Source organism: Saccostrea cucullata, unplaced genomic scaffold (genome assembly GCF_032062105.1).
Source record: "Saccostrea cucullata isolate Sc308-1 unplaced genomic scaffold, CSIRO_AGI_Scuc_v1 ctg6681, whole genome shotgun sequence".
Lineage (NCBI taxonomy): Eukaryota > Metazoa > Mollusca > Bivalvia > Ostreida > Ostreidae > Saccostrea > Saccostrea cuccullata.
In genome coordinates this window covers 330-25,772 of record NW_026929686.1, presented here as the reverse complement: position 1 = coordinate 25,772, position 25,443 = coordinate 330, and the positions used below count along the sequence as shown (strand labels likewise).

Sequence of the window (25,443 nt, the reverse complement as noted above, 5' to 3'; positions counted from 1 at the left end):
GTTCTCTCTTGATAATGCAATCTTACTTACAGAGTGCCCGGATGGACGCATTGTATACAACTGTGAGGGATATTGTAGCAGCTGCCCATTTCTGGACACATGTGACGCAATATCCGGGCAATGCAATGGTATTAATATATTTAATCTATGGCATATTTACAATACAATGCCTCTATTGTGCAATTTAACAAATGAAAAACAATCTTTGTTTGATAATAAATATTCTTTGATACTTCACAAATATAATTTTTTTTTTGGGAAAAAAAATTACACCAATTCTCACAAGAAAAGAAATAAATCATATGGACATAATATCTTCAGGAAATAACTTCTCTCGTTAGATCTTACAATTGCTATTTCCCTTATACAAAAGTCTAGTAACAAATTTGTGTACTATTTTTTAAAAGATAATTATCGGACAAAATATGCTGAATATATTTTGTAACGTAAATAATATTTAAATAAGCTACATTACAGAATTTGTTCTAAAAAGCTATAATAAATCAGGCATTCTCTGATTTTGTAGACATTTAATGGATTTTTTTTTTAAATTGTTCAAATTTTATTTGCTTACGTGAGGAAGGAAGTTTCCAATTTTTGTTAAATTATTTATCAGCAAACGCTGCTGTATATCTAAATATTTCCTTGAACAATATCCCTTATCTCGGGTTTTGAAAATACACTAATGAGGGCGAGAGTCAATTATTTCGTGAGGATTTTTTCAGATAAGATGTCGACTAGAAAATTCTTAACTGAATATTTGAAAATAGTAAATGAATCCTTTATTCAAACTCAAAATTTCAAATCTGTGTTATGAAAATGGGAAATTTTATTTATATGCAAACATGTACAGCCGGGTCCTATTTTCTCATAAAGTGAATCGTGCCAGTTTTATTTTATTTCTATGTGAGTTTTGCTTAAAAATTTAGAAATTAAAGCTGAAAAACATTTTCATCTTTGAGCGACTTGCTTCATACCAGCTAAAGCCGTTTTCCGCCATATTTCTTTCATATACCTTGTCTTATTGTAACGATATATACCCCAATGCGCTCTGTACTATTGAATGATTTTTGGGGTCGGCTATCGACTTGTGCACATCTCCAAATAGTAAATCATTTGAGAACATATGAGCTGATGAAGACATTTCAAAACCACAACAGATAAAACAGTCATAATGAAATTCAGAAATAATCATTGTTTTAAATCACAGATGTACAAAAGGAAAAGAAAGGAAATGCAAGTAAAACTTAGTTTCGAGTGTACGTATTTTTACAGTACGCCAATATATGCCGAATGAACTTGAAATAAAAAGCAGCAAAACTCGTAAACACAATTAAGAATTATTCATAATTAGTATAAATCAAACTATTAACATTTTTGCTTTGCATGTTTATATATATGCAGTTGATGCATGTCGAGAAACCGCGTCGAATGCTATTAACCTTTCCATACCTGGTATTAAGATGACTATATTGGTTCTAAAATGTGCACAAGTCAAGTAATATAAACCCTGAATTCTATTTATTGAATTAAACATCGTAAAAAAGTAATTAACTCCATAAAACCCCAAAAGTTAACACACAGTCACTACTCCGTACAGTCTAGCTCGTCAATACACCTAGTCCGTGCTGATCAGATTTTAGTCAGGGAAAGTATAACAAGTAAAAGAATTTATTCAGTATTTGAGTGGCTGAGGAGGGGGGGTTAACTATAAAGTTTTCCTGATCATGAAGTATTACTTAAAATTGTCTAGCTCTAATAAACATATTCATATACTGACACGCAAAAGAAACGCAACACCCTACTTTGGGGGTAATAATTATGTAAAGTAAAGAATTTTGTATCTTAAAATTATGGATATCTTCAATTTGGTAAATATCGGTAATTTAATGGTTGAACGATTTTCGTACCATAACCGGAAGTCAAGGTTGAGTCTGCTTAACAGAAATCAAAAATTGCATGTTTAACAACACATTTGGCAATATTATGGGAGTTTTAAGGGTTTATACTGTTCATCTTAATTAAAACAGCAATATTTCAATAAATAAAATCTCCTTTTGTTTCCTGTTACAATGTTAAGGCTTCTCGAAAATGGCTTAAGTAAGCATTCCCATTGCTCTAAATGGAAAACCTGAACGTAAAGGTAATAGAGAGTTGATGATGCAAAAATACACTGCATTACGCCTCAACGGGGTCTTATGTATCATATGCATAAATAATAGTCCTTGGACCGGAAGTCCAAGGGTTACTACAATGCGCTAAGTTAGAGAAAATTCGACATAATCATCTTAAAAACAGGCATTTAAAAATGGCAAAGAATAATTCCTTTGCTCAGATCTCGATATTGATTAACCTATTGTATCGTAAAAATTAAGCTGCAATTGCTGTTTAGGATATTCTTGCACGTTGTTATTGAATGGCTGGGAGGGGGGTGTTTTAACAGTCATATGTTACTTAGTAAAGTTAAAAGATACCATTTAACATTTTTATCAAGCCCCTGATGTTCTGAAAAGTGAGTCTAGCCTTACTGAATTCTTTTTTGAAAATCATTAGATAAAAAATTCAAACCTTTGCAGATTACTGCTTGTTGCGTTTCTTTTGCGTGTCAGTATATATTATGCGGTTGGTATGCATCTCAGAACTTGTTTATCAATTTTAACTGCTTATTTTAGCTCTTATTATCGCAAATCTAAACCAAGTTATATGATAGACGGAAATTATTTAATTGAAAACTTTAAAATAACCAGAATACAAATTTTCATGTATATATCTTTATATTCTTTAACCTGTTAACACGCACGCGGAAGAAGATCATCCCCTATTAAGATCGACATTTAGGCACTTGCATTGTTTTTTTAAGGGGGGGGGGGCAGGAATAATTGACATGACCATATCAATTTCTTTGAAAACAGACATTTCTGCCACTTCCATTTTTGCCATTTTTTAATGATCCGCTCTGCCCACAACGTGAAAATATTTTGAGGAATGTGATTATTTTATAATTATGCACAGGAAGTCTTTCAAGAATGAGTATCCCTGCCTAACAGAATAATTTTTTTTATAAAATAATTTTTGTGGGACATTTCTGGAGAATTTAAAAAGCTGTAGGGTAGGGCTACTTGAAATCCGGACTATAATTAGGGATAATTTTCAGTTATTCTTTTGTACATTGAACACTCTCTCTCTCTCTCTCTCTCTCTCTCTCTCTCTCTCTCTCTCTCTCTCTCTCTCTCTCTCTCTCTCTCTCTCTCTCTCTCTCTCTCTCTCTGTCTCTCTCTCTCTCTCTCTCTCTCTCTCTCTCTCTCTCTCTCTCTCTCTCTCTCTCTCTCTCTCTCAGGCGGAAACTTTTTTCACAAAATGGAATCATCATTTTATTTTTAACAAGAAAAATAAATAAACGAAACTTAAACGCCTAAATTGAATGGTAAAAAAACGTGAAAACTACATCACAGGAATAGGGACAGTTTTTATCAAATATGTTTTAAATTATTTTATAAAATCTCAGATCCCAGAGTTAGTTGGAAAGAAATATTAATAGACGAGAGTGGGGAAAGCTAATTTTAGGTAGAAGATGGACAATTTGCTCTTCCTTCCTATAGGCTTTGGCTTATAATCATTAGAATTGTATGTTAAGAAATACTAGTAATTCACATTCAATTATATTTTTATAATTCATGTACCGCTTAATGAAACTTGTTTATAGTGTATGAATAACATGAAATCAGGTTACATTCATTCTATATCTAAAATAATGAATTATAGTATATTGTATTCATTTGAAAAAAATAGATCCTACTAAAATCCTATCTTTTTCTGACGTTTGCTTATATTATTTGAGGAGAGTGTTTTCATGTTTTATTACCTCCATCCCCATCCCCCACCTCCATTCCTCTTCATAAGACATTCTCTTAAAAGAGGTGAAAGATTCGTAATGATGCATATTTTATAATACATTTACTGTAGCTCAGCCATGTTTATAATTTTTAACTATTACATTTAATGACAAGAGTAATTGTGATTTGTGAAAAAAAAATTGCAAAATACCAGTGAGATTTCCACCTTTGAAATGTTCCCTTACCAAATAAAATGACCAACAGGGACCACGTGTGTCCAAGTGCTATGCAGTAACATTTTTTATTGTTGAGTTATCAATGGATTACATGACTTCTGAAATGCATATTTCAATAAAAGTAATATAGGATATAATTCTTTCGACATGTGCACATCCCGATAGAGTATTCAGATAAATATGTATATCACTGCCTTCGACGCGTTTTATCGACCCGCATGCATGCATGCTTTTGCTGAACATGAATGGAGACCGTGTTAGTGTTTTTTCTACATTGCAGCAAATGCATTCATAATTATCCATTTCTCAGTATTGTTTGATTTTTGTTGGATTTTTTCTTTTCAATCATGCATTTGGTCAGTTTATGGTGTATCTAAAACTATGCTATCGGAGATAAGTACATGTCGACAGCCAGGCTACAGAAGCACTCAAGTGAAACAAACGCACCAGGATTTATATAGCAGGTACAGGTAGCGAAAGAATTTGGAATAAATAGATATGGCGGATTCGAAGAAATATGGCGGACAAAAGGCGAACAGGAGAGTATTAATTCGTACAAAGATGAAAACTAATGCCTATCTAAGAGTTGATTTCAGCTTTAAGCATTTATCACTTGGATGAGTTAAACCATTTGTTGGTAAACATTATCTTTAAAATCAGATTTTGACTGGAAATGCAAAGTCCATGTTTGTTTTATTTTAGTCATAATAAGATCACCTGATTATATTACATGGAAACAATCCAAAGCCTTTCTGTTTGGAGTGATAGCGTCTTTTTCCATAAGTGTTGGCTTAAACCTCATTTAACACTCTGGTGAGTTTGTTTTTAAATTTTCCATTTAGTTTTTTGCTTGTTTAGGTTTCTATCGTATTCATAATGTCACCAACCCACATTTTTTTTTAATTTTTAGTTATCAATTCATTATTTTTTTTTTATTAATTTAAAAATATGACACATTGTAGGAAGTGTAGAAGAAATGGGTGCAAAAGAAATAAGTACAAAGAGAAATTTGCAACACAATTGTCAACAAAAACGAATCCAGATCCAAAAATCTTTGATGATGCTGAAGCTAGTGAAGTTTATGAAGACCTAGATCAGCATTCAATTTATGACGATGCTCTTTAGTGTGAAGAGATAGTTTAGAGTTTGTACCTACTGTAGACGTACTTTTTTACGCGGGGTCATAATTCCGCGGAATCACAATTTATGCTTAATCCGCGGGTAGAAAATTACGCCGATTTCTTAAACTGTCACTATATGCCTTACATTAGTATTAAGTCGGCTTAGACAAATTTTGGCGTAAAATTTGTGACCGCGTACATAGTGTAAAATAACACCACGTGGAAAAAAGTACTTCTACAGTATTTTACTTGAAATTTTATGTGCTTATATCTGAATGTATGTGAGCATTCTTTAAAAAAAATAGATATTACCAGTCAACCTATTTTTGTCATTTAAAGGGTTGAATCTCAATTTGACTTGTGTGTTCAAAGAAACAAAACTTAAATATTTCAAAATTCCTTTTTTCAATATTTGAGTGCAGTATTGTGGGACAATGTACCTTTAAATATAAGGATGTCTCCAATCCTTAAACATTTAAAAATCAAGACAAGAAAATATATAATATAGATCAACGATATTGTATATCTATTGACTGTATCATTAATTTAATATTGAATGTGTTGTTCATGTGCATGTATATTGTGTTTTTTTTTACTGTAGGAGATATAACATTTGTCATCGTGTATATTTGTAGTTAAAATAAAAGTTTCAAGAAAAAATTGTACCCATACAGTGGATTTCAATGAAATTTTCATGAATGAAATGTTTTTTGAAATGAGTTTTTTTTTTAAAATTCCGGTTTTTTTCTTTCTTCTTTTGAAATATTTTGTTCCAAGTGAAAAGTTCCCTGCGTAAAAAATAAAATGTCGCCGAATATACCAGACAACGGCTAAATATATGGACCAGAGTTTTCTTAGAAATGGTAGAACAAGACTTTTAAATGTGTAGAGGCTCCTTTTCGAGCGTTGTTAGTACTCTAGACACTATTAGTAAGAAAATTAAAACGTTTTTTCCCAACTTATTCATATTTTTCTTTGATATTTAAAGCCCCGTGGGGATCCGGGTTAGAATAGGTCCTTAGTACCCCCCTTGCTTGTCGTTACTTACTTACTTACTTATCCTCTTCGTCCCCGATGGGACATAAGGCTTCAACAAGCTGCCTCCATCTTCCTCTATCCTTTGCCACATACTGTGCCTGCCCCCACGAGTAGCCCATGTCCTCTAACTCTGATGTTATAGTTCTTCTCCATGTTGTTCGTGGTCTACCTCGTTTTCTCTTTCCAGGTGGTGTCCAGTGTAACGCTGTTTTCGGTATCCTGCTCTGGGGCATTCTCATCACGTGTCCCAGCCATCTCATTCTTCTTTGCTTCATTTCTGTTGTTACACTCCTGCTTTTGCTTTTCTTGTGCAGGTCTCTGTTAGAGATCTTGTTTGGCCAGAAGATACGGTGGATTTTTCGGAGACAGTTGTTGTGGAATGCCTCTACTTTTCTCATGTCGCTGTCAACAACACGCCAGCATTCAGACCCATACAGGAGAACTGATTTGACATTGCTATTGTAAAGTTGTAGTTTGGTTCTCAGACTGTAGTTGTTTGACTTCCAGATGGGCTGATGTTGGGCAAATGCTGTCCTTGATTTACTGAGACGCGATTTTATATCTTTCCCAGCGCCGTTGTCTTTACTTAGGATACTGCCAAGGTAGGTAAAGTCCTCAACTTCCTCAAGTGCCTCTCCATTTATTGTGACAGGTTCTACTGGTGCATTGATTGTCATGACCTTGGTCTTCTTGGCATTGATGTTTGCTTGTCGTAAAAGGCGACAAAATGGGGCGGTTCTTTAGATAAGACCGTATAAATTGAGGCCCCGTGTCACAGCAGGTGTGGCACGATAAAGATCCATCCTTGCTCAAAGGCCGTAAGTGCCCAGCATAGGCCAAAATTTGCAGCCCTTCACCGGCAATCGTGACGTCTCCATATCAGTGAAATATTCTGGAGAGGGACGTTAATTAGTATACAATCAATCAATCGATATTTACAGAGCTCTTAGAAGGTCTTCTAAAAAAACTTAATATAAATATATATAATTTTTCTTTGGAAAATTGATCGATCCAAAATCTAGATATTCACATTTCTAAAATCGAAACGGTGGTGGTTGTGTGGGGTGGGGGTGGGGTGGAGCGGGGAATGGGTGGGTGTGGGTCAGCCAATCGTTTGGTTTAACGAAAATGGCGTAAGATCAAAGAAATGTGGAGGAAATATTGGATTGACAAGCAGACAACTCCTGTTCAATCCCATTGCAGTCTTTTATGAATGAATAACTGAATAAATGGGGAAGATCGACATTGGGGTAAATAGAAAAATTAAAAACGTAGAAAATCGGCTTGAGTGTTAATTGCCCACATGTAATATATATACATAATGATAAGTATACTTTCAATAACTCGAAATTCCGGCTAGAAGAACATGTTTATACACTGTAATATATATTCAAATTTCGTCAAAGCTATCACACATATTTAATAGAACCTAAAATTCCAAAGAAAAGGCGCAACCTTTTACTTGTGGTTTTTGGGCGAAATAAGATTAGCTTTACAATAAAATCATGAGAGCCATCCACTGAAATACAGGAGGATTCTTTCTTTTTTAGTGATGGTATATGTTTATGATTTGTTTGTTTTTTTTTTCATCATGCTCTTTTCCTTAAAATTCATTATAATGTAAGTTAAATTCTCCTTATTGTTTTCCTTTTTGTAATTTTATCCTATGCATAGAATAATATTTTTGTTAGACTGCCTCAAAATTATTTTCTTATACATTTAAAAAACCGTTTCCATTAGAATCTTAATGAAAGAAGGTCTAACATTTCTAATGTTTTTAATGAGGCACATACGAACCTGAAGCACATTTGCAGCTCTGTTCTGCAGCAAGTTAAATAATAATAAAGCGTGTGTTTAGAGAGCATTTATTACAAATGTCAAAAGAAATTATAATAGACAATTTCAGTATGCAGCAGACGATTGGGCTCAAAAATTCTCCAAAAGAGGGACAATGAACGTACAGAGAAGAGTCTTTCGTCAAACTCATGAATGTTCTTCACTTTCTTAATGTATACACGTTATAATGATATTAACGCTCACAAAACTGTTTAATCTGGAGATCAGGGATGGCACGGATGATATTTGCATGTCACATCTTGCACTACTGTGACTTGCATATCACAGCCTCTGGTCCATTTTGTTTTGATGTGCCATCTTTTTCTTGTGATGTTTAGTTTGGCTTGTTTTAGATCTACTCTTTCTAGTCGTTTTCGGCGGACCAGACACTATCATGTTTTACGTAACTAGCAATCAAAGCTTGTGAGTCTGATTCCCTTCTAGTTTGTTTAATTGTTTACATTTATACCATTATCTAAATAAATGACATAATTCATCTCTATGGATGTGTTTTATCTCATTTGTACAAATTAAGCAAAAACAAGCTGCCGTGAGCTTGCCAAGCATCAGAAGACAAAATAGAATTCTTAAGATGGGAAATTAATGGATTCAATTTTCAGAATATATATAACTGATGTGTTGTTAATAAAAAAGTACCTAATATGGATTTTACATAATACCTGTTACAGTCCCTGAAACGTTCTACTTTCCCATTTTTCCGTTCGCTCACCGTTCGTTCACCGTTCGTTCACCGTTCGTTCAGCGTGCGTTCACCGTTCGCTCTTCGTTCACAGTATTGCGTTCACCGTTCACCGTGCGCTCGCGTTCACCGTTCACAAAACGTTCACCGTTCGCTCTTCGTTCCGTTTACTTTGCATTCACCTTGCGTTCACCGTTCACTTATCGTTCAGTCTTCATTGTCATTCGGAACTCCGAAGTGAAAGGACTAATCTTTTTGATGGTAAGGATTTACATGTTTTTTTTAAATTAAATAACTTAGATATCGTGTTTAAAGAATAATTATTTCATTGCAAAAATTATCTATGATATTTATATTTCTATTATTATAACTCAGCTGTTACTTATTTCATGAATTTTCCCTGGAAAATAATTAATACATTAATAACCTACATGTATGTAGAACGATGCTGAAATATTAAATTCAAAAAAGGGCAATGTATAAATGCTTCACGCACGGCATCAATTTGATGTAATTTAAAGAGGACAAATTATTAATGGATGTATAATAATTACTCCAAGTCTTTTACAGGACAAGAATACATAAAAAAAATTATTTCTACAGTAACACGTATTTAAACTACATGTAGGTTTGAGAATTATGAGCAGTACTGCAAATATTCAGTTAATTAGATATCTTTAGAGCTAATTAAGTTGATGGTGTGGCTTTAAATTTTAGAAAAGACCAACTGTTTAAAATAGTCTATTATTAGAGAAGAAAAATTCCTTCCTTCTCCGTACCTAAACATGTTTAAAAATATCTTTTCAGTATAATTAAGAACCCCCCCCCCCCGCTGCCTTTTCTCCCGAAATAAAATTCATATTGAGTTTTTTCAGTATATTTTAATTAATATTTAATTTATATTGTAACACAAGTCTTAAAACCAACATCAAACAGTCATTAAACGATAGTATTTTAGTATAAACTTGTGCCGACAGTAGTATTTTAAATTGGCAGGGAATATGTTTCACATTCAATTTAAAACTTAATCCTTCCAAGTATATATTCGAACTATTTTTTCCTGCAGGAATGCAAAAATCAGATCTAGAAATGATAGGGAAAAATATTAAAATTTCTTGGAATAATAAGTGACTCATTGACTTCGGCATGTTCGGTGAAACGCGATTTCCACACCTCCACTGTGTCGAATTATTTTGATTGACAGCACAAGCACGCTAACTGTGTGAACGTGATGATGGTAAATAAAAGCCAACGATTACTGCCAAATGGATTTGTTAATCTAAAAAAAAGATTACCTTTATTGCTTGGAATATTTAGGAAAAATAATTAGAATTTTTATTTGATACAACATATATTTGAGAATCGAGGGGGTTATCTCTCTCTCTTACTCTCTCTCTCCCTTCTTCTCTCTCTCTCTCTCTCGTACATTTCTCTGTTCAATAAAAACTATGACAACACATTACTTATTTAGTTTTGAAAATTTAATCTACACATGTATAACAAATAATTTGAATGCCTCTTTCCAACATCTTGACCGAGTATAATCACGGCCGGGAAATGTCCACAGATACATGAAGAAGTTAGCTAAAATAATCATCATCAAAGAATAAAAAGGCAGATAAATATAGAATATTTTGCAGTAGAATTTAAATAAAACGAGAATTTTTATGCAGTACGATAACAGTCAATGTCAACAGATAATTGTGAATTTTAAAAAAAAATCCGTTATTTTACTCAGAATCGCTTTGGCATGGAAATACATGTACCGTTGTTTCAACCCCGTACAATGTAATTAATTCATTCTATAAGTAGCAGTTTTATCTTCAGAAGTCCACATTTTTTTATTAGTGAAAAGAATAAGCAAAATTATTTACTATATAAGTAGATTAATTTATTTTTAAGTACACGCGGTAACTAATACGCGTTTGACGGCGATTAAAATCATGTTATTAAAATATCGATTTAAACATAGGTATGTGCAGAAAAATGTTTTTATTTATTTATCAGTTTATTTATTTATTTATTAATTTATTTATTTATTTATCTATTGTTTATCTCAGTAGTAGTTTTATCTTCTAAAGTCCACATTATTTTATTAGTTTAAAGAATAAGCATAATTATTCACTATATAAGATTAATTTATTTTTTAACTACACGCGGTAACAAATACACGTTTGACGGCGATTAAAATCATGTTATTAAAATGTCGATTTAAACATACGTATGTGTAGATTTTTTAAAATTTATTTATTTATTTATCTATTTATTTATCTATTTATTTCTCTTTTGTTTATCTATAGTGTATTTATATTTATTTTTGACATTTAAAATTATAGAATAAAAGAATAATTTCAATATAAGGAAAAGACCGAAGGCATTCCGAATAAATCGTTCAACTTGCGTTCACCGTTCGTTCACCGTTCACTTTGCGCTCGCGTTCGCGCTCCGTTCGCGTTCTGCGTTCACTCACCGTTCACCGTTCACACATCGTTCACCAAGTTGCGTTCACCGTTCGCATATCGTTCACTCACCGTTCGCTCTGCGTTCGTTCAGCGTTCGTTCAGCGTTCGTTCAGCGTTCGTTCGCCGTTCAGGTGGGAAAAAAGAACGTTTCAGGGACTCTACAATAAATTACAAAGTACTAAAGTATCCAGCTACACAGCACCGAAACATTATTTGACACTCTTAATTAAATTGTATTTATCTTTGTACAACAATGGCTTCAACTTCTTCTTTTAAAAAATAAGTCCCACTAGCGAAATTGATTTTATATCCAACTAGAAAACATTTGATATCCTCTTTCTAATAAACGAATAAAACTTATGGAGATAAAGAAGAGTATTAAAGATCAAAAGTTCATAGACTAATAAAAATAGAAGCAAAGCAAACAAGGACCTTCAAAATATCTGAGGTGGGATCAGGTGCTATGGAGGAGTTAACATCCCCTGTCGACAGGCCACATCCGCCGTGTGCTCCTTTACATGATCGTGAGGGGGATCTAATAAACGAAACAAAAAAAATATTCAAAAAAAATTTCTAAAATGCTAACAATCAAAAAGTGTGTAAATACTTCAAAAATTAAACGTACCTTTCTTTAGAAGTTTTTTAATATGGTTTTTTTTTCGATTTTTGTTTTGTTTTTCTTATAAAAGTACATTAAGAACATTATGTCTCACATGCATTCGGAAAAAACTATGATTTTTTTTAACCTTACTGCCCCTTTCATAAATGATAATGCTATAAATGTCTTGATTTTGCTTCCCGTTTTTTAGTTATTCCCTATCACATTACATGAACAGTTGAGCTATGTTGTGTTATTTTCTTGGCGAATTAATACTGATCGGAAATATAGCAAATACTTATGGTAAGATAATTATAATTCTTCTAAATAAATTTCGGTTTAAAATGAATTTTAAGTCAGTTTGTATCTTTATTGTTTTTTTAGAAGCTTTTTTAAGGTAGGATTCTTCTCCTACAAAACTGTATTTCTTATATTTAAAAATTTTTGAATTTTTCTTAGAATCAAGAAGACAATATTACTAATTGATGGTATCAGTTAGATAAGTTTTGACCGTCTCATATTAGAGTCAAGGTCAGGTCAAGGTCATTACCTTTTCCCTGGTCATTAAGAATAAAAGTAACTGCATCCAATCATGAGATAGGGTCTTCAATTTCAAAAGACTGATTTTTTTTTCTTTTTGCATTAAAAATATTACAAAATAGGGTCTACAAGATGATATTACCAAATTGACACAAATAGTTTAACAAAAATGGATTTTAATGAATCTGAATTTCCTATATTTTCATTAAATTTTTAAGATAATTAAGTTACTTTTATCTGGGCCCTATATTTAATTTTTTCTGATTTTCACATTTGATAAGGCCTAAAATAAAATATTATTTGTTTAAAGTTCCCGACCGACCCACTGAAAATGCACCCGACCCAAACTTTTTTTAGCCACTTTGTAATATTATATTTTTCTCCAATTTTGCCGGATATTAAAACTGTTTCATTTTCAATTTTTGTCTTCATCAATCATTAGTTTATACCAAGAGTGTAGCTTATTCATGTAAAGTAGGTCTACCTATGCCTACCTACCTACCCAGACTAAAAATTATGGGTCGGCAACTGCAAACAAAGAATTTTTTTAAGCTTGGCCTAAAGAAGTAGAGATACAAAATGATACAAAGAAAAAAAGTTTTCACCATTTAGTAAGAGAGCAAAAACACTTTCTGTGGATTTTGGGCTCATATCTGTACCTAGATTGGAAATTAGTAAAAGCTAACATAATTGTAGATTGTTTGGAAATTCATATTTATTTGATATATTTTAAAACTTAAGCTCCTTATTATTAATAAGGTAACATTTGAAAATTTCTTCCAGTCTTTAATTGTGTAAAAATTATAAGTAAATTCGTTGTTTTACAATAATTTTGAGAGGCAGAAAAGAAGATATTTTCATACGCCAACATTCCGCTCAAAATATAGTCCCTGATAGTTTTCGAACACAATTTACCATTTCTATTTAAAGTTTTACAATTGTGATGAGGAAAGAAAAATATGGTCTTTTAAATCTCTTTCACCTAAATATATAAGACATATAAGCAAATATACTTTGAATATTTTATCTACTTAGAAACCAGTGAAGAATCCTACCTTAAATCTGACATATAAAAAACCTGAAAATTGCAATGGCTTCAGTATCGAATTTTAAACAAAATTTAGGCCTCAAACTCATATCTATTCAAAATCAAAATCATAGACAACAAGAATTGTACTTTCTGTCAAGTGGAAGAAGAAACAATTGGACATTTGCTTTGGGAGTGTGATCATGTACAAAATTTTTTAAGAGAATTTGAAAATTACCTTGAAAATAAAACAAATTTTCAGATATCAGTAACAAAAGCAATTTCATTTTTGGATTCTTAGATAAAAGGAACAAGATTCAAAATAATCTTGTTCTATGACTTAAATATTATGTATCTACACAATGAGGTGTACATGGAAGACACTCAATGTGCCTGCTGCAATATCGCCCATGAATACATTTTATGAAACTCAAAAATATATTGCATACAAAAATGGTGAAAAGGATATGTTTGATACCTGCTGGAACTGTTGGAAGCTTTTATTTCAATGAACTTTTAAATAGATTGATAAAAAATATTATGAATACATGCACTCCTTTCTCTCTCTCTCTCTCCCTCTCTCCCCCCCCCTCTCTCTATTTCTTTCTCTCTCCTTCTTTTTTCTAAAATGTAAAAATTTACACCTTCTGTATTTGTTATTAATCATTTATTGTATGAAATAACAGAATGTGTAAAACAAAAATAAAGAATTATAAAAAAAAAACCTTCTTTAACATATACTGTTAAAATCGTTGCGCGGTAAAAGAAATTCGGTTATTGAAGAATTGTCTTCCTATCACTCCTTTAAATCAAAGGTGGTTACAAAAAATACAGAATATATATTTAAAACTCATGTTATTATGTTTCAACAAACATGAAACAAAAACTGTTTCTGAAGATAAGCAGTAAAAAATCAAACATTGCAAATTAAGACAAATCTTTTTTCACTTATTTTATCTGTTTATTTTTTCAAACTTTTATCAAAGAGAAAATTACTTTTTTTAATCAAAGTATTTAACTAAAACATCTCTTTTATATTATTATTTAAATATAGTATACTATTATAAGAATTTGTGAATAAGAGTACTATTCCCGGGGGGGCTGGCTAGCATCCTAATTTTTTTTCCAATTTTGACCAGGCTAGCTTAATAGGTACCCGGTCTTGTTACATAAATTCCTTTTGAAAATCGAAGGGTCCCTCCCTGACCTCACCCCTGTAAAAATATGAAGATTTAGATATGAGATCCAGGATGCTAGCCAGCCCCGGGCAATGTACACTTATTCACAAATACTTAAAATAGAATTTTAAGGTTTTTTTTCTCCAACTTTGACCGGGCTAGCTAAATAGGTTCCCGTTTTTGTAACATAAATTCCATCTGAAAGTGGAAGGGTCCCTCCTATACCCCTCCCCTGTAAAAATCAGAAGGTCTAAATATGGGACCCAGGATAATAGCCAACCCCCCAAAGTTGTTTAATGCACAAATACTTAAAATAGAATTATAAGGTTTTTATCCACCTTGACTGGACTAGCTTAATATGTTCTCTAACTTGTAACATAAATTCATTTTGACAGTCGAAGGATGGATTCTTCCTAAACCCCTCCCCTGTAAAAATTAGAATATCGAAGTATGGGATCCAGGATGTTAGCCCGCCCCCGGGCAATGTACTCTTATTTACAAATACTAATGAGAGTATTTTACGGCGTTTTCCAATTTTGACCGGGCTAGGTAAATATGTTCCCTGCTTTATAACATACATTCCTTTTGTCAGTTGAAGGGTCCCTCACAGACCCCTCCCCTGTAAAAATATTAAGTTCTAAATATGGGATCCAGAATGCTAGCGAGCCCCAGGCATAAGGTTTCCTTCTTAGTGGTATTATATCCATTGTCATCATTTTGGTCAGGCTAGCTGCCTTGATTTGGGGTCCACACTCTTCTACATAAAGTGATGTCTTTGCTTTTCTTCTTTAACAAGGTTTTTTATGCGTGATTAAATTTTTTGGAAAAAGAATATTAAAACATTTACGGTAGGGAACCGGAAGACAGCCTGCGATTCGATCCCGATTGATAATAATCAATAGGGAATAGGGAATAACCTTCCAACTTTTGATTGCCATATTATCATTATTCCAATCTAGAAATGTAAAAATATTTGGTTCCTTTACTCAGCATTCAGTGAAAACTCCTGTGTAATGTATTTGCTATTGTATTTGCTAGCATTATAGAGTAACAAGCATGTTTTGAAAAATTGGAGAGACATCAGCAATTAGTAGGCATTGTCATAGTCACACTGTCCCAATTACTATGAAGAGGGGGCAGGATATCTTTGTGTTCCTTCAACTTTTAAAAATATAAGTATTATTATGAAACCGCTATTATAGACCGACAATAAAGAATAATTTAAGTTTTATAGTTAAATCTCTGTTGTTTTTTCTTCCTTTTTTAAATACTAGTATTTTTTTTTTTTGGCTAAACCCACCCTCTCTTTTCCTTGAAGAATAAACCTTTTTGTCTTGGCTACATTGAATCACATATTATTTTACATTATTCTCATTGGAATAGTATTACATGCTTTAATGAATTAAAGACCGAGAAAAATGGGTAGTTGCCATTATTATTTTGGTCATAAAATTTGTATTATTTGTTTTCAAAAAAAAGAGATGATTGCTATCAAGGAGGAAAAAAAAATATTGAATTATTACTAGATATCTTTTTTATGCATTAGAATGATGTGAATGATATCTTCTTCAATAGGGATAATTTAAACGATCATGCCCCAACTTCTTCAATATGTTCTTCTTTATAATCATACAAGAAATATTTAAATCTTTATTCATGGAAAATTGTGCATACGTGTGCAATCTGTGATATGTGGCGTTCTTAGAATTCCTACGCCTTAGTAATTAGTTTGAGAAAAATACAGGTATATTCAAACTTTTCCCTTGAAATACTAGCATACCATATTTATATTAAAATTAAAAGTCAAAACAGATAACATGCCGATAAGATCATACAAAGTAAGACAATGTAAATAATATTAGCACAAGTGTATATACCTTTTCTCTTCCTTGTACGAGAGTGGGAAATCACATTCTATTTTGACAACATCAATATTATAAACATAGTGATACCTTATATATGCTATCTATACCAGACGTGTTTCTTTTAATTCTGTATCCTTCTAGAGAGATTATATTTAGTATATTTCCAAATAATAATAATATGATTATAAAAAAATCCTTTGTTATTGCAAAACATGTATTTATTTTGATCATGTAAATGTTACTGCATATGTTATATCGGGATAAATAAATAAAAAGTAGGAAAAGTGTTTACAACTATTGTATTCATATTGTCAGATTTATATGTCACCTTGTCATATAACATCTTTCACCTTGTCATATAGTAATATGGACATATTATTAGCTACAGTGAGTTAGTGACCTAATACGGATTCATACAGGGTGTGAAATGGACATCCGTATTGGGCGAGGCGAAGCCGAGTCCCAATACGGATTTCCATTTCACACCCTGTATGAATCCGTATTTGGTCACTAACTGACTGTGTTACGAATTTATTCCGCTGAAGACCTTTTTTCAATATTAAAAAAATATTTTGCATATTATGGAAATATCAAGTTTTAATCCAAAAACAATAAACATAAAATATCGTTACGGTAACAAAAAATTTATCTAAACTACCTTAGTAAACCGTTTCTTAGCCGCCATTTTTATTTACAAAAGCAACGCTTCGAACATATATAATCGCATGCGTGATTTACATATTACTCCTAGACGGTGACGTAATACGTAAAATATCAGGGCGTCATGTGATCAGACTTTATCCAATCAGCAAACTACAAATTTGTCTGAAGCGGGGAAAATGGTATATATATATATAAAGATGTGCTCCAAAAGTGAAGATAATTTTATTTGTTATCTATATATTTATATCTATATATTTCATTGAAAACACCATTTTTTATATATACAATAATTTGTATTTAATATTTCATTTTTATCACTATAGCCTTCTGGCTGCACGAAAGATCTTATCATGGAGACATAGTTAGGACGGATAGTAGAGAGAGTGACAGAAAAATCCAAGACAACCTATCTACCTTATCTACCTTAAAAATAACTAAAACAGGTGAAGCTCTATTGTTGCAGTTATATGTGATCTTACACCCTGAACCGGTTTCCAAGTTTTTTATCAATTGAATTGAAATTTATTTGGCTGAAAATATTACACAATGTCATACACATCCTTTTAAAAAAACAAATAAAAAAACAAATTGAACGTTTAAGATGAAAGATAAAAATATTTGACATTGGTCATATTGGTGTGAAAATGTTAACAAACGTTTCTGATATAGTCATGTATTAACAAAAACTATTGAATAATTATACATGCACTCGGTACCTTGCAGGCTATTTGCATATAAAAAATACTGATATAAAGACATCAATGTGTCTTAAAGTTTTTGGAGTGTCATACAAATAAAAACAAAAATAGATAATAGAATTATTAATTATATTTATTATGTTTATTGTAAGATCATATTGTTTTACATGTTTTCATGAAAGTATGCGAATGGTCAGTTTATATCTTTGTGGCAGCTTGCCCTTTAGGTAAATATGGAAAAAATTGTGACGAAGAATGTTTGCCAAACTGTAATGGCTGCAACGGATTCAATGGTACCTGTGACTTTGGATGTAACGACGGATGGAAGGGAACGTCTTGTGAAAGTGGTATTTAAAAAAATACTATTTTTCATTTTTAATTTGCGGGGACTTTTGCTTTTTTTCTTTGAATTTGATTTGATCTCAGCTTTGGAGAATTGAAGCTCTAACCTAATAAAGGTTGTTGTGTTTTATTTTATTTTGTTTGTTTGTTTTTTAAATACTGCATTATTGGAATTCATGCCTTTGCAAATATTTCCATGCATTGCAGGAGGTTGTTATTGGTAAATATTTTCACTTTAAATCAAAAGTACTTTTTCTATGAATTAAAATAATATTCCATCATATGATTATAGATGTTACTTTTCGTCTTGTATAATCATATGTATTATGTTGTAGAATGTGATGGACTGACGTATGGTCAGAATTGCAATCAATCATGTGGCTCCTGTTTGAAGTCAGAACAGTGTCATCACATAAATGGCACATGTTCAGATGGGTGTGACAGAGGTTATGAAGGGGAGATGTGTACAGAAGGTAGGAAAGTGTTAAATAACTCCACCAACTATAGTCGCCTGAGTGGCGGAATGGGTACCGGCTCGAATAAGGTCCCTCGCTGCTCAATTGCCCTGAGTGCCGAGTATAGGACAAGGTTTGCAGCTCTCCACCGGTAGTTGATGGCGTCTAAATATAAGATTCTCGAGATGGACGTTACACAATATACAATCAATCAATTCACGAACTATAACAATAGGTTTTTGTATTATTAACGTCACAGCAAATTGACTAAGATAAAGATCTAGAACTAGAAGAATATTTTAGACCAATAAAATAATTTGTGTTTGATATAGAGGTAAACATCTCTCTAAAAATGTTGTTATATACTTGTATTTTCTAAACAAAAAATTTATATAAAAAATAAATTGAACAAAAATATAGAAAGTGCTGGGGGCAGGTTTAATTTCTACTCGTTTAGAAAATATTTTACGAGTAATTAAACTTACCAGTTTAAGAAAGGGTATTTTCCACTCTTAATTGCGATTTTTACAAATATGGACAAACAACACAAAATCCCCCAGCAATATTTAGTTAGAGGACATACTTCTCTTGTAGATCCACACAGAATATCTTCAATTTGTCTCTGTTTATCACTTGTGCCAGTCCAATATAAACACGATTCATAAATTCTAATTCTGTCTACGGACGTGTAAGGGGAGCGTTTCACACGTAATGTTTTGCTATCGTTTGAATATGTCCATATCGGACAAGCAAAAGGAATAAGATATTTAAATTTCAAACATTGAATATCATAACAGCACACTCGAGCTTAAAAAACAATCCTAACACTTGAATTAAAGTCCACAAAATTAATCTACATGTCATGTAAAATTTATTACACTTTCCCCGTTATGTCAGCTCAAGTATGCAGTGACTTGACGTCATACTCTATCATGACGTCATATCTAGGTAGTTCAGAGAAGTAACTGCAGTTTGAACAGTTTGATATTTTACGAGCAGCCTTATCTAAGCTGCGTAAAGCATACATCTTCTCATGTCGTATCTCATACATGTAACTTAAAATAGAACTTTTTTAAAACTTTGAACACAACCGTTTGTCAATGTAACATTAAATACAACAGTTCACCTACAGTTGAATGAACACATCAAACAACTTTCAAAAAGACACTAATATATCAATGAATAGTTTATATTGATTCTTGTTTTTAGTATTCCTTTCTTTCTAGAATGTCCTGAAGGATATTATGGCTATAATTGTCAGGACATGTGTAGCATTAACTGTGGCGTCCCTGGTAGATGTAACAGAGTGACAGGGGAATGTCAAGGTGGATGTCAGGCAGGGTGGAAGGACCTTAGATGTGACAAAAGTAAGCATTCGGTAAACAAAATGTTATAGATAAAACACTCGATGTCATTTTCCAGAAAGACGAATAAATAACCAAACATGATATTCGTAAATAATGAGTATGGATTATTGCTGTAGGAATCATTTGAAATTGACAAAAATCTGAGAATATTGCTAGAAAGATTACTTTATATGTATATAGATAAATTCATTTTTTGTATTTCTGTTATTTTTTTATCATGAAAAACCAATAATAATTTTATATGTACATGAACTTTCCTGTAAAACATACATGTTTTTTTTTTAAATGAGCACATTCTTTTTTTTTTATTATGACTTTATACAAAAATTTTATACATTAAATTTTAAAGGCAATATTTTGGTAACAATCTAACAATCTAATATTTCTAATAGAATGTGATGGGGGAAGTTTTGGACTAAACTGTAATCAGTCATGTGGAATTCAAAATTGCTTTAAAAGTGAACAATGTCATCACATTAATGGGACATGCTTGAATGGCTGCAATAAAGGTTACCAAGGAGACACTTGTACACAAGGTGACGTATACATAAAATCCTTTCATAAATACTGCAGATTATAATTGTACGATTATTGCTAAGCAAATTAAGTGAGCATCCCCTGCTGACCGGCCACAGCCGCCGCGCGCTTCTTGTCATGTATAAACTCCTGGTGACATAGATAAGCTGCTGCAAATGTAAGGAAGTTAACGATTTAATTTTTTTAATCAATTATTTACAACAATACTGAAAGGCATAAATTTACATGAATATGTGCCGTGTTGGAATATATAATTACCTTTAAATGGTCACTCATTCAGATATCGATTTAGAAAATATATAGTTAATTACATTATAATACAAAAAAAATGTTTAAGAGGGGGGTCATTTTTTTATAAGATGATAGATCATCACACCCAGTTAACGTTTCTTGACATAGTCTCCTCCCCGTTGAATGATGGATTTTAAGAGAACATACATGTATAATTCATTGTTCAGAAAAAATGAACCTTTCAATGTGTACTTAGAATGCAATTAATATAAAATTCCAAATGTGACCGTAGGTTTTAACATTTTTACAGTAATTTATATGTTATCCGACGTATTTCAACCTTTGTGATATACAGAAATTAGAGTTTATATGTATTCTATGGAGTTTGTCAATTTAATCCGATAGGATAATAAATAGAATTGATTTTACTTGCTCTTTAACACCAAAAAAAAATGAAAAAAAGAAGATAAACATATTTCACATGTACATTTACAGTTCAATACGTATAAAGCAATTACGGTTATAATGATTTGACGCTTTTAACGAGTGAAGTTCTAAGTAAATTGATATGCTTACGAAAATATCCAATTACGTATACGTATATTCCAGGCAAATCAAGGCAATTCTTAATAAGTATGATTTACTGTATATGTCATCGTGAATTATTTTGATTAATTTTTCAGTTTGTCCAAATAGACGGTATGGATACAACTGCGAAGAAACCTGTACCAACTGTAGCGTTGTCAGGAGATGTGATGCAATATCAGGGAAATGTAACGGTATGTAAGCACAATCCATTATCGGAAAAAATATTGTATATTGCAACCGAATTTGACTTTGTTCACTAGATCATGGAAATACTCTGAATTCAAAGACGTATTTTTCTTAAGTGTACAACTTTCTCTTTTACATGTAAATATTAAAATGACATTGTTTAATGCTGAGGATGAAAGGGGTACTGACTGATGTTACTTTGATAAATGCTCAAGCCAGACTGGATAAATACTAACATGTAATATTGCGTAACGTAAAATTGCCCCCCAACCCGGAAAAAAAAATCCTTATGTACTTTAAATTCGTCAGCAGATAACATACTAGATTTTTTTTTCATCTGCAAAATTAAGTGCTTCCTTTAATTATTTTCACAAAAGATAGATAATTTGTATACTAATAACATGCAGATTATAAATGTAAGATTAATTTTTTTTATAAGACTAATGTTTAAATTACATTTTTGCAGTGATGAAAGGATCATTAAATTCTGATATAAGTGATGAGAACCTCTACTTTGTGTATGGAATGATATCTTCTCTTTGCACAAGTGTTGGCTTAAATGTCGCTTTAATTATATGGTGAGTTTTTGTGCATTCCCTTCCTTTTCACCTCCATCCTATTTAATTATTTTAAATATCTTCACAACTTTTATCTGTTCACTTTTTTCTAAATTAAAGAAATAAGATATATTTTAGGAGCTGTAGAAAGAAAACGCGAAAAGGAAAGACTAACCAAGAGAAAATAACTACACCAACACCTAGAAAACTGACCACACAGATCAAAGTTAAAGAACGTGTAGTACGAGTACATGACGACCTGGATAGAACACATATATCCACAGAACCTTCCAAATTGAAAACACAGATCAAAGACGAAGTTGAAGAGAGTGCAGTATATGAAGACCTGGATCAAATTGAAATATCCACACAACCTTCCAAATTGAAAACACAGATCAAAGACGAAGTTGAAGATGGTGTAGTATATGAGGACCCGGATCAAACAAGTTTACAATCTATTTATGAGAATTATGACATCTGAGTGATGTTGCAGTATTTAAATTTGAGCCTTATACATGTACAATATAACTTTAATGTAAACATTTTCATACATGTAACTTTGTGCTTATGTTAATTAAAACAAAGAAAGAAGGGAACATTCAAATCTAAAGAAAAAACTAAAGTGTTTAAATATAAACCAGCTTTTGTTTGTTTCTTGATATTTCTTTTTATTTTCTCAAAAAGTAGAATAGAATGTTCATTATGATTACCTGTGCTATTATTTATGAAATTAATACTTATTTCAATATATATCATCACCTGTGCCATTGTGAATAAATTTTATTTAAAAAAATGATTTGAATGATACTCGTTATAGCCTAAACTGAATGACTCCTAATTTTGATCCAATTCCTTATCAAGAAATTGCATTTTCGTATAAAAAATTACCGTAGATGGCATTTCCAAGAATAACACACTATAACAATGATTTTTTTTATTAACAAAACTATTTTTTAATATAATACAAGCCTCTGAATCAAATGCCAATTTGTACATGTTTGACATGAGAAATTTACAACCTGACCTTATATCAGTTGATAGAGTTTTGTAATAAATTAGACGATTAATAAACTTAATTCTTTTGACTTCCAAAGTTTTTTTCTTAATTAGCTAACTAAATTTTGTGTAGGCAGATCCACATTGGAATACATAGTCCGACACGCTTGATTGTCAGGTCAGCCTCAATTACCTTACTTAAAAGCGGGTGCGTGAACATAGTCTATTTCAGTCTTTTCATGAATGAATAACTAATGGTGTTAGTCGATTTTGGGAGTAAATGTATAGGAAAAAAGTATGTAGAAAATTTTAGCGAATTCACTGCTTTAGTGCTCCTTGCCCACATACGATATGTTATATCTACAATGTGATAAATATACTTCCCGAAGCTCGAAATTCAGGCTAGAATAGCATATCCTTTTTAATTTCATGAAAGCTTTCACACCCATTTAATATAACCTTAAATTCCAAGGAAAAGGCGCAAAGTTTTCATTCCTGACGTTTGGTGCGAAGCAAGCTTACATTTAAAAAAAAGTTAGAGTCAGCAGCTGGAATACATACAGTTTCTATCTTTCTTGTGATGATATATAATTTGTTTTTGTTGTATAAAAATCATTGTAATGTAAGTTACATTAACCTTACGTTTTCTTATTTTGTAACTTTATTCTGTACATAAATGTAATAAAGCATATAATACGTTTTTATGAGACTGCCTCAAAATCGTTCATTTGATAAATATTTTAAAAATCTGCAAAAATCTATATACGAAAGAATGTTTAACTTTTCAAATTTTCAACAGAGGCTCACACTAACTTGAAGAACATTTGCAGCTCTTTTTTTCAGCAAGTCAAATAATAAAGAGATTGTATGTGTGTAGAGCATTTATTACAAATTCTAGAATAAATAAAACTATTACAATTTTAGAAGGCAGCAGAAGGTGGGGCTCAAACATATTCCACAAGAGGGACAACGCACTTACAGAAAAAGGTCTTTAGGCCCACCAATAAATGTGCTTCAGTTTTTAATGTATACACATGATAATAATATTAATGCTTACAAACGGATCAATGGATTCTTAAGATGGGTAATTAATAGATTCAATTTTCTAAATTTATAAATCATAGGTTGTTTATCAAAATAATGTACCTCATATGGATTTTTACGTAGAAAGCATTACAACTTAAATAGGACTAAAGTATCAAGCTCAAACAATAATTTCTCTGGTACTCGTACTTAAATTGTAATTATCTTTGTACAACTATGACACTTCTTTTTCGTGCCTGCTATCCGATATCGAAACACCATGCCACAACAGGAATCAGAACAGCCTTCTACGCATGGGAGGGAAAAATGGAAAGGGTCCCATTATTCATGCACATATAGTGCTCACACGCTAAGAGAAGTACGTTATAATTCCATCGTCTACATACAAATTCATTAAAGGATCTATCAGGCCAGCAACAGTATATCTATATCAAATATTACAATATCTTGACACTAGCAATAAGACCTTAATTCATTAATAAGCAACAAAGCCATAAAGAGGGAATGAAAAATAAAAGTGCTTAATCTTCTCCACATAAACATTTATTTTTGCCCAAATATGTGTAGAAATCCAATAAAAATATTCTATATACATGAATGAGACAAAGGGTTTTGTGTCAGATGAATAGCTCTAAAAAAAAAAACAAGTATGGCTTAGAAACGTGCGTTTAATTAGATTATCTTCTATTGAAAAGACTGTAACATGAAAATTGTACGTGCCTAATTCAAAGAAAACACCTATTTTTATTTTTAAATAAATGTATTTTTCTGATAGTTTGAACAATATTGCTTGAAAATTTATGAAAATAAGGTAGTTCCATAGTCGGCATTAAATGGAAAAAATAATCTTGAAACATCATCTGCTTTTATAAGAAAGACATATATCCTAGCAATGGAAAACAAGAGGCCATGGGCCACATCGCTCACCTGAGCACTGTGGCTAGGAAAATGTAGAATAAAAGTTCATTAGTTTAAATCCAAAAGAAGTCCCAAGACCAATCCTGGCTTTGCTATTCTTGACAAGATGATTTTTAAAGAATTTTCCTATATATGTCTATGTAAAACTTTGGTCGGCCATTGTGGCCCCGCCCTACCCCCGGGGATCATGATTTGAACAAACTTGAATCTACACTACCTGAGGATGCTTCCATATAAATATGATCAATTATGGCTTTGTTAATCTTGAGAAGAAGATTTTTAAGGAATTTTCCTATATATTTCTATGTAAAACTTTGGTCAGCCATTGTGGCCCCGCCCTACCCCCGGTGGTCACAATTTGAACAAATTTTAATCTACTCCACCTGCAGACGTTACCCCATAAGTTTCATCTTTCCTGGCACAGTGG

General features: G+C 31.9%; 1 protein-coding gene across 1 annotated transcript in view; it reads left to right on the top strand.

Moving 5' to 3' along the window:
- Window positions 1-22,539, top strand: part of LOC134281824 (multiple epidermal growth factor-like domains protein 10) — a gene marked incomplete at its 5' end in the record, with an annotated part of 34,844 nt that extends 12,305 nt beyond the window's left edge. Inside the window, 5 exons of the mRNA XM_062764262.1 lie at window positions 19,819-19,959; window positions 20,352-20,495; window positions 21,411-21,506; window positions 21,968-22,079; window positions 22,197-22,539. Coding sequence (XP_062620246.1) covers window positions 19,819-19,959; window positions 20,352-20,495; window positions 21,411-21,506; window positions 21,968-22,079; window positions 22,197-22,539 — 836 coding nt within the window. The remainder of the gene's footprint in view (window positions 1-19,818; window positions 19,960-20,351; window positions 20,496-21,410; window positions 21,507-21,967; window positions 22,080-22,196) is intronic.
- Window positions 22,540-25,443: the final 2,904 nt, after the last annotated feature.